Source organism: Malaclemys terrapin, chromosome 1 (assembly GCF_027887155.1).
Source record: "Malaclemys terrapin pileata isolate rMalTer1 chromosome 1, rMalTer1.hap1, whole genome shotgun sequence".
NCBI classification, from domain to species: domain Eukaryota; kingdom Metazoa; phylum Chordata; order Testudines; family Emydidae; genus Malaclemys; species Malaclemys terrapin.
Genome location: NC_071505.1, coordinates 320,338,457 through 320,352,182, shown reverse-complemented (window position 1 = coordinate 320,352,182; position 13,726 = coordinate 320,338,457). Strand labels below are relative to the sequence as shown.

The following is a 13,726-nucleotide window of genomic DNA, read 5'->3' as shown; positions in this document are numbered from 1 at the left end:
CATACTTCTAGCTAGGCGATGGGATGGGATAGCACTCTTAGTTCAGTCGGAGTTCCCCCATCCCTGAAACAATTGAAGAGATCTTGGATGGATTTAAGGAGGTCATGGCTCAGTGCAGTTAAAAATCCCAGGATTTCTCTTATCTGAAAAGATAATCTAACATAGCCATGACTTTTCCATTAATGTATGGAATGTCTGTAGCTTTCCCATCATACATGATTCCCCTGCAGGATTCTTTACCCGGAGGGAATGGGAAAAATGAGGCATTCCCACTGTCGCAACCCTGATTTATTTATCTCTCTGTTTATACCAGAGAACTAAATTTTCACTGCCGAACTGTGCTGTTCTGTATTTTAAGGTGTCTTTTAAGACTTTCATCTCACCTTATTGCAGAGATTGAGAGGAAGAAAATGATGTCGATACTTAGTGAAGTGGCACACAATGCAAACTTGGCATAAACTTTAAAATTGACCTTTCTCTCTCTTACCCCCACCCCCACCATGATGAACGTTAGCAAAAATTGTTTTTTAACTCAATATTTATTGAAGGGGGCAGGGGGCAATCTATCAAGTCTCTGTAATGTAGGCAGTCCGTAAACATACTCAGACACTTCTCAAGAAGAACTGCTAAAATTCAAAGTCAAACGAGCAAAATGCAGATTAGTGACCAAAGGAAGTTAGCCAGGGGCCTTAGTAAGTCAATCTTGCTGTGGACACCGTAGAGGAAAACTAAAATAGATATGTGAGTTGTGGTGTCTAATACTTCTGGGAAAATAATCTTGTTTAATGCAAGTCCATGAATGTTAATGACTTAGTCTGTTTTTTTTTAAAATAGGTTTTCTGCTTGTAGATCAATCTAGTAAATTCTGCCCTCAAAATCTGATTTTGATCAGCTCTGTAAAGAAACTATGTAAAAATTAACACAGGGTTCTTTGTCATATTTTTGTCTGGTCTAACTATTGAGCTTAGAAAATGGGATGCCAAGTAAACGCTTCAGCTGACATAATTTTTTTATTTAACCCTTTTAATTCACTTGGAGAGTTGATAGTTCCAAAATTTGCTTGTGTTTAACAAAAGTACATTGTGAGAGAATTGAATTCTAGGACTGCATTCATTGTAAATTGATTCTACTGCTGACAACCCAGTTTGATTTAATGTACCTAAGGTTTTAAAATAATTGATTTTTTTTTTTTTTACTAAAGCTTTCATATTTTGCCACATATACATGGTTCTATTACTTTGTTGCTGAATTTGATAATTAATGCTTTCTTAAATGTCTGTCTAAAGAGTGCGGGAAGTGAAAGGATGAAATGGGCAACTGTTAAGTGTCTTCCTTTGGGAGGGGCAAGGATTGTTTTTCTGTGTTAGTACAGCACACAGGACAATGGGACCTCAAGCTTTTTGGTTGCTACCATAATATAAATATTTACTATTAGTAGTAGTAATGATCTTAAAAGTTTTCGTAAATTTCCTAATTTGAATAGTTATCGTCAGGAGTTGGTTTGTAAGGGTGGCAAGTAAAGTTTATTGATGCCTTGATGTCAAAAGTTGGAATTTGCTGGCATGAATATTGTTACTGGCAGTGAAATGTGATCTAATGCTTCTTGTTCCAGAGATCTCAGTATCCTTTAAAAAATGGTTAGACAGATGGCTGCACTCTTCCTGGTTTGAGCTTGCTCCATGTAACCTGACTAAATTTCTTGAACCATACCGGTGGGAAGGGATGTTGCAGTATTATAGACAAAATCATCTATTTAATCTTCCTGTGTCAAATTGGACTAAATGAAGTAATTGAAAATTCCCCACCTCATCAACAATGGGAAGAAACAACTTGTTTTTGTATGTGGTCTATTTACTAGTAGAGATTGGTCTTTATATTTGTTTTTGGACTTCTCTGCTGTACTACTGAGAGCCATACTGATTGAGAGTTCTACAGCAGATGTTTTCAACCTTTTTCTTTCTGAAGCTCCCCATCCCTCCAGCACGCTATAAAAACTCCACAGCCCACCTATGCTATAACAACTGGTTTTCTACATATAAAAGCCAGATCTGGCATTAAGGGATAGCCACCGGGCAATTGCCTGGGGCCCCATACTACAGGGACCCCTGCAAAGCTACATTGCTCAGGCTTCAGCTTCAGCCCCAGCCCCAGGTGGCAGGGCTCAGGGCCCTGGGCTTCAGCCCCATGCAGTGGGGCTTTGGCTTTCTACCCTGGGCCCCAGCAAGTCTAATGCTGGCCCTGCTTGTTGGCCCCCTGAAACCTGCTCATGGCCCCCCAGGGGGGCTCTGGACCCCTGGTTGAGAACCACTGTTCTACAGGAAAAGCTGCATAACTTTGGCTAGTCTCTTATTAAAATGATATAAGGTGCTCAGGTATCTTAGTGAGATACAGATATAAATTTCAAAATAAAAATATCCATGTCTGTTTCCTATGCTATCACAGTTGATAGAACTGGTGTGGAAGATTTTGCACAAAGGAAGTGTACAAGTAACGCAATTGTATCCTTTGAATCATTAATTTTATCCATCAGGCTGCTCAATTTGCTCTCTTCAGCCAGCATGTAGAGATGTTACAAGTGTAACTTGGCAATAGATTTTTATTTGAATGCTGTCCATCAATTCCATCAGTGTGTCATCTCCCTTCCTTTTGCCTTCTATTCCCCCTCTCCCCCAAGGAATTAATTTTCTTTAGTGGTATTTGGTAGAAATCCTCAGAACTTAACGCTACATTTTAAGTGACTGTTAAATTAGGTCAGAATTTAGCAAGAAAATGGCCATGTGAGAGAGGCGGACAGAAGCAAATATACAGTTTATAGCTCCTTGTGGGTAATATAGCAGAAAATGAACCAGGGCCCTGTGGAAGGTGTAAATTTCAACTGCCTTATCTTGAGGATTCCTGCTCATTTTTAGTTTCAAATTTAACCTTTTCTCCATACAGTTCATGATATTGTGTACACTACTTTTGTAAACACTGGATATTATATGTGCTTATCAGGAAACTTAAGAAGAAAGTGTGTAAGAGATCATCATACACTGGGCTACATTTATTTAGAGGTGTGCCTCTCATTTTGGGAACTTTTCATGAAATTTAGCCATGGCAGGTTTATGACTCTGGTGAGAGTCTCCCGATAGAAAATTGAGATTTGAAAAGTAGTGGGGATGAGGGAAGAAAGGTTCCTGCAACCTGCAATGTGTTTTGCTTTTTCTCATGTAACAATAAATGTGAAGGATGTACAAAGTTATTCCATGTGCATCTTTTTAGACTCTGCTTCCCATGTAGTGTTGGACGTCTTGGTGGAGTTGGATCATTTGATATTACAAAGCACCTAAAAGTTCTTGGTTGATAGGATCACATAGTTGGCTGGCTGATGGTTATAGATAGTTATAAAGAGAAGCTATTCCACTGTCACCCTTGTGAATTGCTCAGAAATTTTTATTTAAAAATAAACCTTCAAGGTGTTTTATAATACCACTATCTGGATTAGCTGACTTTTACTACTAGAGTTTAGTTGTTGCTTTAGTTTGACAGTTTGTTGATTTATGGACTGTTTGGTCTTAATTACTTAATTGTTATCAAGTTGGCAGATGTAAGTATTTATATATATATACCTCTGCTTGCTGTATGTATCACACTTAGAAGAAATGTCTTGTTCCTTTCCTGCCCTATCTCCTTCTCTCTTTAAAAATTAGACATTGTAAGATTTGTTCACTATACATTATTGAAACTTGTTTGATATACCTTCTGTCCTCTTTTTTTCCTGTCCCTTCTTTTGTCTGGCAACTACATGTTCTGTGTTTCCTTACTTTATAGCCTCAGTTATTCAGGGTAGGGACAGAATTAAAAAAAAAAAAAATGCTTTGAAATACCATGTATTTACTACTTCTCACAACACAAGAACATGGGGTCACCGAATGAAATAAATAGGCAGCAGGTTTAAAACCAACAAAAGGAAGTATTTCTTCACACAACGCACAGTCAACCTGTGGAACTCTTTGCCAGAGGATGTTGTGAAGACCAAGACTATAACAGAGTTCAAAAAAGAACTAGATAAATTCATGGAGGATGGGTACATCAGTGGCTATTAGCCAGGATGGGCAGGGATGGTGTCTGTAGCCTGTTTGCCAGAAGCTGGGAATGGGAGACGGGATGGATCACTTGATGATTACCTGTTCTGTTCATTCCCTTTGGGGCACCTGGCATTGGCCACTATCAAAGGACAGGATACTGGGCTAGATGGACCTTTGGTCTGACCCAGTATGGCCATACTTAAGGTCTTATGGTCTTAGATGTGGAGAGAGCAAGGTTGGTCTAGTGGTGATGGTCTCAGTCTGGGACTCGAGACCTGTTTCTAGTTCTCTACTGCTATAGACTTCTTATGTGATCTGACCCTAGCAGACAGGTTAATTCCTTGGGCTTCAGAATTCTGGGGCACAAATCCCATGAACGGTTGACATGGGTATTTTCATATCTGTAAACCGATGGATATCCTCTTTATATCCGTGCACCGTGTTTGTGGATCGCAGATGGATGCAGATCCAAATTTGATATCTAAATCCTGAAAATATGCATATCTGCAGATATCCATGCAGGATTCTACAGAGAAGGAGGTGCAGAGCAGCCAGTTGGCACCAGAATGGAGGAATTTTAAGCAGAAACGCAGTTTAAATGGAAGCTGCTTGGGTCAGGGACTGTTCCTAAATATTTGAACTGCGCCTAGCACAATGCAGGCCTGATCCTGATTGAGGCCTCTGAGTGCAAATACATATTAATTTATTCTTTAAAAATTCTCAAGAAAAGTTCTCTTAAGATTAAGCAAAAATCCCACAACTGTAACTTTCAACAGTAACAGGAGTCTAAAAGAAAATGATGAGGAAGGGTTATTCCAATGTTAAACTGATAAAATAAATACTAGTTTTTTTGTGTCATTTCACCTACCTGCATTGTAAGTTTAGAGTGATTGTGTGTACATACCAGTCAGTTCTGTACTATATAGGACTTCTAAAAACTTAGCCAAACACTTACCAGCCAACCTTTGTAGATCGTTTTTATTGGCATTTTGTTGCATGTTAGATTGAAGAGGAGGGGGAGAAGAGCCTGAGTCCTGATGGCTGTTGGAGGAAGTTCCGTTTAATTTTATCTTTCTACTTGAAATTTGTGGCAGAGACACCAAGAACCTTGTATAGGCACCCCTTTTTATTGTTTAAATCCAAAGAAATAAGGATGGTGTTCTTTCAAGTATCTAAATCACTTATACACTGCCAAAAAGTCCCACCCTAAGTTAAATAAATTTATGTCCCAACATGTGGCATGTAGTTTACAAAGGCAGAAGACAACTCAGTCCCACCTCAAAGAGCTTACAGTCTAACTAAAGAAAATACAGATGAATGATTGGTGGGGAGGACGGGGACAACGACATGATAAACTATAGGTGAGACCAAGTAGTGTTCATGAGCGGTGTTCTAGTGGCAACTCTCCAATCCATATCTTGCATGTCATTTGGTAGCCGAAGGGCCGGAGAAGACCCTCATGTTTCCTCATTCAGGCATAGTCCTTGGAGTCTCCTTCGGGGAGATTTTGAGATAACATGCACAGGCCTAGTTGCTGGGAGTGGGGCATAGTATTGACCCTTCCTGTCTCCTTCAGCTTCTGTGCATTTGTGTTTCTTCTTATTTATTTGCTCTTCTTCCAGTTTCTCATCACTTTTTCTCTCCCTCCTTCCCTGCAGTATCATGCCTTGCATCTGCTGCAGCCTATAGCACTTTCGCAGTGGTGGGGGATGATTCCGGTAAATTTTGCTCTGCTGCTTATGTTGGAGGAGCAGCAAAATAAAACTTCAGAAGAATCCTGTCAGTTTCATGCTACTGCTGAGCCTTACTTACCAGACGAACTTTCACCATTAGAGGGGGAGAATTACTTCCTATCCTGATACAATGTCAGGTGCTCATACTGGTTTCATTCTGGCAGGCTTGACTTATTGCTGGTTTTCTATTTTAAAATTCCTTTACCCCGAATGGACCCTAGCAAAGGAATAAGTGCCAAAACATATTAAAAGACACACAAGTTATAAAATCAAACTCGCGATTATAAAGCATTTATGCCATTTTATTAAAAATCTGATTTGTATGATTTCTTCATCCCCCCTTCTCTGTCCTCCCCCCAGGACTGTTAGACATGAGCTTGAAACTATTTGTTTCATGTACTGTTTTACATGTAAAATGTTGGGATTTTTTTTTTTTTATTTTTTTTATTTAGAGCTATTTTTGAGCTGGAGCAAACAAGAGCCTACTATGAATTCCTTCCTTCTATATTGCAGGCCCACTCCCCGATGGATGGGAACAAGCCATGACCCAGGATGGAGAAATTTACTACATAAACCATAAGAACAAGACCACATCTTGGCTAGACCCAAGGCTTGACCCACGCTTTGGTAAAAGTTCATCTCACTTAAGAATTTTTTTTATTCACTTTAGTTTCAGTCACTTTAGACATTTTCATTTTGCAGGCACACTTCGGAATATTTTTAGCAGTAAGATTAAAATACTTTGATTTGAATCACATACACCCTAATTACATCCTTTAAAAAATAAGTATAAATTCATATTCTCTCTCTGTCATCTAAATCTTTGATGTCAGGGGTCAGGACTTCACCAGTTGCTTCATAGGGCTACCAACTTTTGTGGCATCCAGGAATTACTTTGTCAGAATAAAGCATTTGATCCAGGCTCTCTGTTCTCCCACAATGCAAATCTTTTACCAGCTAAAATGATGCTTCCAAAAGAAATATTTACTTTCCTTTATATCCTAACGAGCTCATTAATAATAATCATCATGCTGTCAAAATCCATTTGAATCACACACCAGCTTATAATTCCAGCTTGCTACAGTGATGGTCATGAGAAAGCTGTCCATTTTTAAACCATATTGAGAGAAATATATGATAGTTTTGCTTGTATCAAAATCTCTTATTTGAGGCATGGAAAATACTCATTGGTTACTATTTGAGTAAAAATAGAATTATTAAAATCTTTTTAAATTAGAGGAACTAATCTTTCACTTTTTTTGGTAATGTTAATTTTCAGGCAAACAATAAGAGAATGTTACAAACTTTTCAACCTGGAAGCTGCGAACCACTTTCCAAATAATGTAGTCTACCGCATACCTCCATCTGAGATAGGGTCATAATATACCTATGAAAATGGTGGGGGGTGGGAGGAGAGGTCTGTAAGGGATAACACAATAGGTTGTCTGCATTACAGAATTTTTCTCATGTACCCCCCGATGAGCGCTCATGTACCTCAGTTGAAAACCACTGCAATAGTGGAATATAGCTAGAGTACAGTGGATTGTGGAAATCACAGATATTGTTTAGCTGCATCATACAAACGGTCATTGAGCTGTACAGAATTTTAATAATTTTCTCAGGTCATGTTTTAGCATTCAGGTACTGCAGGTATTTTGTTTTGTTTTTGTTTTGGTACAAAGTCATGATATTTTACAAAAAGTCTGCCAGTTTTAATAGGTACATTAGCTTTTCCTTGATTTCTTATCCAGATAATTCACTGTTTTCGGCTCCTTTGGGTGGATTTGTGAGGTATTTTTTCAGAGCTATGGAAAAACCTGTATAAAAAAGAGAGCAGATCATTGTGGTTTTCAAGCTTTAGTCTTGGACTCAGTGCAACTAAATGAAAACCGTGTGCAGATCACTGAGTAGGTCAGGCTGAGAGGATACAAAGCCTTTGAAGCTTTACAGGGGTTGACCTAACAACAAATGTGGGCCCCTTTTGGGAGAGTCATTAACTCCATGAATGCCATATAAACACTATAGTGGAAAATTCAAACTCAGCACTTCACTTTTATTTTAAAATGGCTGCTAGAAATTTCACCTTTTTTTTTTTTAACTTTGTAGTTGTAAATGTTTAAATATCTGTCTGTTCTTATGAAAACCATAGAATTATCACAATTTGTTTATAAGCTGCTGACTAGCTTGTAAATAGGTTGAACCACTGTGCAACCTGAATCAAAGGTGGGGCATATATGGGAGGCTGTCATCTTCGACAGATCTATCGATATTGCCCTTAATACTAGCCTTCTGAGTTGTAGTCCCATTTGTGTGTTGCAAAAGCAGTGTTAGTCATTTGAACTTCAGAATCTACTTAATATATGAATAGTAATCTGTGGTTGAAACAGGAAGTAAAGTCATTTAGAAAAATACAATGAAAAGAGGGATGCCAATTATGTTTACTTAAGTAATCACACAGGAAATGTATTTTGCTCTTCTTCCATGTATTGCTTTACAGTTTTGAATTATAAGAGCCTGGGTCAGCCAGCTAGAATTTAAAAAAAAAAAAAAAAAAAAAGAAAATGTTTTTAGGTAAGATGCATTTAATTTTTAAGAACTAATTTCAACTCCTGTAAATAGTACTGTCTCAATAGAAGGATGGAACTACTTGTCTTGAGCATACTGAAGTTCCATAAAATGTTACGGCTGTGGCAGTTAAACTGAAAAAGGACAGAAATGTCCAAAAGATTGCATAAGGGTTTCTTACTGCATAGTTTCCCTTTTTGGGCCCACTGTGTATGTGTATCCCAGACAGGATTGAGTACGTGCCAAGGCTTTTTATTTTGTGGTTGGACTTTTAATCTGTTCCAGACCTTTTCAGTCAAAGAGCTCAAGTGTAACTGAAGGGGGCAGAAAAGGGGAGGGGGGGGGGCGCGAACCAAAAACCCATGTGAGCTCCTCTGATCTAGAGTGATGGCAAATAGAGACAGGCTGCTAGCTGCTGTTGAGCTTAAAGGAGTTTTCCTTGAAATGTGTACAACTTCACATTCTATTGCGGTTTACATTTTTATCATCTGTGCCAAGAAAGTATAAAATCTTATTCTTGTTCCCTTTTCCGATACGACCTCCTCCAGGCCACTCCAGCAGTGGATGTACTGTAGTTTTGTTAGAGAGTCAAGGTAGGTGAGGTAATATCTTTTATTGGACCAACTTCAATTGGTGAGAGAGACAAGCTTTTGAGCTTACACAGAGCTCTTCTTCAGCTCATAGTTTTTTTGACAGAGGTAACTTACTGTGCCTGATGTTTATTTTACTTTGTCATGTGCAGATCTTTAGTAAATGTGTGCTGATTTGATTGATCAAATTTGATTGATTCAAAAGCTTACCTTTCAGTGATTAGTAGGAGTTGAAAATCGTGTTTATTTCTGAGGACTTTCATGCCCTTTTGTAGCCTAATTCTTTTCATTAAGGGCTTGGTTTCCATTCATTGTTGAATATTAACACTGAAACAAGCTACTCTAGATAAATTCAGATCCCTAAACATAAGGGGAAATTTCACTGTAATGACAATTTTCTATTGATGTCACTGTTTTTTTTTTGTTTGTTTGTTTTTTTAAGTAACAACAGTAAAGAGGCTTTCAGTTCACTTTCTTGATGTTGCCTCTGCAGATCCCTCACCGCATGAGCTGCGGAACACATTCGTTAGTATGTGCAGGTCTGCCCCTCAGTTTCAGTGTTGTGGAAAAGATGGCATGAAAGATGCTAGCTGTTGCTGAATCCCTCTCTTCTACCAGCTACTGTGCTCAGGAAGTTGATCCCCATTTCCCTATTTTGCTTTGTCCTCATCAGTTTGAAGTTTTGTTAATAGTTAAATAAGGTGCGGTTTTGTTGGTGGTGTTTTCAGTTACTGCTTTTATTCAAGAGTTCATAGGGATCTTGTCCAAGTTGCCTTGCGACTTGGTTTCTGGCACAGCTGAGCAGGAGTGGAGGATAGGCTTGAAAACCCATCTCAAACAAAAAGTCCTACTGTCTAAAGTGTTTGGGCAAGGGGTATTCATGCTGCGGCTTTGAGACTTGCACTGTGTTCATGCCTCATGCCAGCCTGGAAAGAAGCACAGTTTGAGAGCAGTCTGCAAAGGCAAATGGATTGAAGAGAAATTACCTTGAAACAATATCCCAGGTCTGAGTGGGTCAGTTCTGAAATCTAAAGGCTCCAAATCCAAGAGAAGAACCTTGGATATGACACTGGAGTATCTGAGACTCTGGTATAAGGTCTTTTAAGTGTTGGATTTGAGGTCTTCGAATCCATCACTGTGACAAAATGCTGTTGTCTGGACTTGGGTCTTAGTCCTCAAAGCTGGTGTCCACAGCTATGGAGGGAAGGGTCTTGTCATGCCCCACCACAAGCAGTCATTTCAGATTATGCATGACCAATGGAATTAGGCCTTCCTCAGACCTGGAACAGTAGGATCCTTTGCACTAGTAAGGCACTTGGAACAGTTTCACTGCACATACCCTTCTGTGGGGCCTCTGCATATGCACAGTGGGACTTGTAGGGTCAGTCTTCAGTCATGAGTCCTCCATTAGTGTCTCCTGCAGAAGCATCTTTCTGAAAGAATAGCTGATACCTTGGATTTAAGTTCCAAGACCTCTATTTTGAGGAAAATGGGAGGAGTTTATGAGAAGAGTATGACTGTATCTGAAGGGTATAGATTTTCTGATAATTATACTCCTTGGTCTGGCCATCCTACCTATCTGTCTGCTGCTAGGCAGTTATAGGCTTTGCCTTGGATTTTGGCAATTTGAACTCCAGCTCCTCTTGTTTCATATACTTTTTCCAGAGGCTATTTCAGCAAAAGAGATACAGGATCAGGCAGACAATAGGTATAAATCGCTTTTTCCAAGTGTTCTAGACCACTGGAGGAGCTTTTTCTCTCACCATGGAAGGTCCCCAGATTCTGCATTACTAAGGGGATGACTGTTAAGAACAAGTTTCTCAGTCTTCACCATTGTCCTTGGATGATTCTCCTCTGGGAGAAATGAGAAAAATGTAGGATCTGGGAGGTTGGGATAGTTCGGTTTTCTGATATTCATCTCATCTAGGTGGAAAGCAAATCACATAAGTGTGTTGGAGTTGACTGAGTGGGGCAGAACTGCTTTTCCAATACATTTAGGGTTTGTAAAGCCAATGAAGGAGCTATGGACTCGTCCAGCTGCAGTGCTACCAGTTTCCAGGAAACACCTTTTGTACCAGATATCCAAGGAGGGCTTTAAACTATTTTTTAACCTTCCCTGGTCTCCTTCACAATATTTGTGGCCTCAGAAGGATTTAGGCCTTTCAGAGATCTTTTTTTGTGCTCCTGTGGGCAGGGAATCTAAGAACATGGATCAATTTGTGAAGAAAGCATATTTCTGGATTTCTTTAACTTTAAGGCCAGCCGACTGTTAGGCTCTTATGAGCCACTTAATTATATCTTATGGGTTAAATTTTCTGCATGAGTCGAATAGACGCCTGGGAGGGAAAATGTTTGAGGTTTTGTCCACCATCAAAGAAGATAAGTTGGTGTGATGGTATTATTCTTTAAGAGCCTCATATTATAATTTTGACTTTGGAACCTGGTCTCTGGCAATGGTGGCAGTTTGGAGATGTTTTTAGCTGTAGATGTTAGGACTGTCTTCTAAAGTACAGGCAAAGATACTTTGCTTTTTGATGATACTAATCTGTTCATGACGATGACAGGTGTTGAACTTAGTTTTTTCATTTTTTCCATCAGAAATCATCCATTAGCTTTTTGGTCTGTCTAAGGTATCCTGGATCTCTTATGTTTCAGAGGTCCTGATACCAGTCTCCGCCCTTGTTGCCTCACTCCAGTTGGTTTCCACTTGGCAGTTTCATGTGGGAGTCTGTGTTGGCATCCAGAATAAAACCCTACAATCTGACCCCAACTCGATGGGACCTGACTACATGTGTTAGGTCGGTTCAGAAAACAACCTGACGCTCTCTGGCTCTGGTTGGGTCAGTTGCCCCTGATGATCTGCTGCTGCTCCTGGGCTTGGCGTGATAGTAGTGTGTGCCCCGCTCCTGCTGGCCTTTGCCATCTTGCTGTAGAGTGAGTATGCTGACGAATAACCGCGCCCCTCACTGTGCAGCACACACAGTACCACTGCTGGCAGGAATAGGGTAGGCTATAAGGAATGGGATGGAGAATAGTACAGAAAAGCACTATGCCATTAAATTCCTCAGTGGTATTCCCTCACTTGGAATACTGTGTTCAGTTCTGGTCACCCCCTGCCAAGAAAGATTGGGGGAGGGGATGTTTCAGAAGCATGCTGCCACAATGATTAGGAACATGGAAGAGGGATTGAAGAGAGTGGAGTAGTTTACCTTAGTAAGGAAATTAATAAGAGGGGCTAAAAGCTTACAAAATAACGAATACAGAAATTAGATTGAGGTTTTCTATTCTTCCCCCCCCCCCCCCCCATCTTTTAATAACATTGAGGGGAGCAAATTCAAAACTGATAAAAGGAAATATCAGTTTGACACACTCCTTGCCAGAGGATATCAATGAGACAGAAAGCTTAGGATTCAGATAGGGTTTAGATGAGATATTTATGAATAACAAGAAGATCCAAATTTAAATTAATGAATATTTTAAAAAAGCTTTAGAATGATATAAAAACTCAAGCTTTGAAGCATCAGCCAATCTCTAATTACTGGGGGTTAGAAGGAAACTTTCTCTGGGGGCAGGTTATCCCATAATTGCCCGCTTCAGCATTTGTATTTCTAAAATAGCTACTACTGTAGAGTTAGAGATATGATATTGGACTGGATGGAACACTAGCCTGGCTCATGGGACTTCTAGTTGGTTCTCAGGGGGTTTATGGAGGCCCACTTTGAACATTTGGGAGTCTCCATCATTTGATGAAGGGAAAACAAAATGGCCATCCGAGGTCAGACCAAAGGTCCATCTAGCCCAATATCCTGTCTTCCAACAATGGCCAATGCCAGGTGCCCCAGAGGGAATGAACAGAATAGGTAATCATCAAGTGATCCATCCCCTGTCGCCCATTCCCAGCTTCTGGCAAACAGAGGCTAGGGACATCAGTCAGGATTGTTTTAGCTGCATGCTGTATGGCAAACTTTCTTTACAGTGTTTCATAAAAACAAAGTTGAATTGTGACTTATCTAAGAACTTTAACTTACGGTGGTCTCAGGTTTTTATTTTTGCTGTCTGTCTTTTCCAAAGCCTCATGATCTATCAGGCAAAGCCAGATTACATAGTTTGAATGCAGAAAAGAAGATTGATTATGTTGCTCAATGAATGTGTGCGCGTGTCCTCTAACAGTGTTACTGTTTTCCTTATATCGGTGTCTCGTGTTAGGGCAAGTAACATCTTTTTGGACCTGCAGAAGAGGTAACACATTCTGAGAAACAAAAAGTTACTGGTTAACAATCTTCTTTTCCTGCATCTCCTAATAATAGTAAATGTGTACTCTTTTTTTTTCCCCATTAAAAGCAAAATAATGTTTCAAATTTTTTGTGCATTTTAAAGGTCTGTTTATTTCTGTGTAAAGGGAAAGGATTATTTGAAGCGACCATTAAATCTATTAAATCTGAGATAGTTGTGCAAAATGCACAATATAGAATGTATACATATTAATAAAAATATGCTGTTCCCTATTAGTGAATTCTACATCAAATTCCTCAGCCAGTGATATTGGTGCATCCATTGCTGGTAATTGATATCCTGATCTGTGTTCCTGAGGAAGCACCAACCGTTTGTTTTTTTCATTTTTGCCTGATACTTTGAGGACAAGACAAAATAAAATATCTTGAATATTTTATTATAGAAATATTAATAAAACTGCTATAGAAATAATCTGACTCTTTGAATATTCATATTTAGTAGACTAAATCAAAGTAAACCTGGGTTTAAGCCAAAATAA

General features: G+C 39.3%; 1 protein-coding gene across 8 annotated transcripts in view; it reads left to right on the top strand.

The window, feature by feature from the left end:
* YAP1 (Yes1 associated transcriptional regulator) overlaps positions 1-13,726 on the top strand; it is a 149,417-nt gene that overhangs the window by 68,090 nt on the left and 67,601 nt on the right. For 4 of the 8 annotated variants that reach the window (XM_054015582.1, XM_054015583.1, XM_054015584.1 and 1 more), the window contains exon 4: positions 6,314-6,427. The exons of the other annotated variants lie outside the window; for them this stretch is intronic. In XM_054015582.1, the coding sequence (XP_053871557.1) occupies positions 6,314-6,427 (114 nt within the window). The remainder of the gene's footprint in view (positions 1-6,313; positions 6,428-13,726) is intronic. 8 annotated transcript variants of the gene reach the window in all.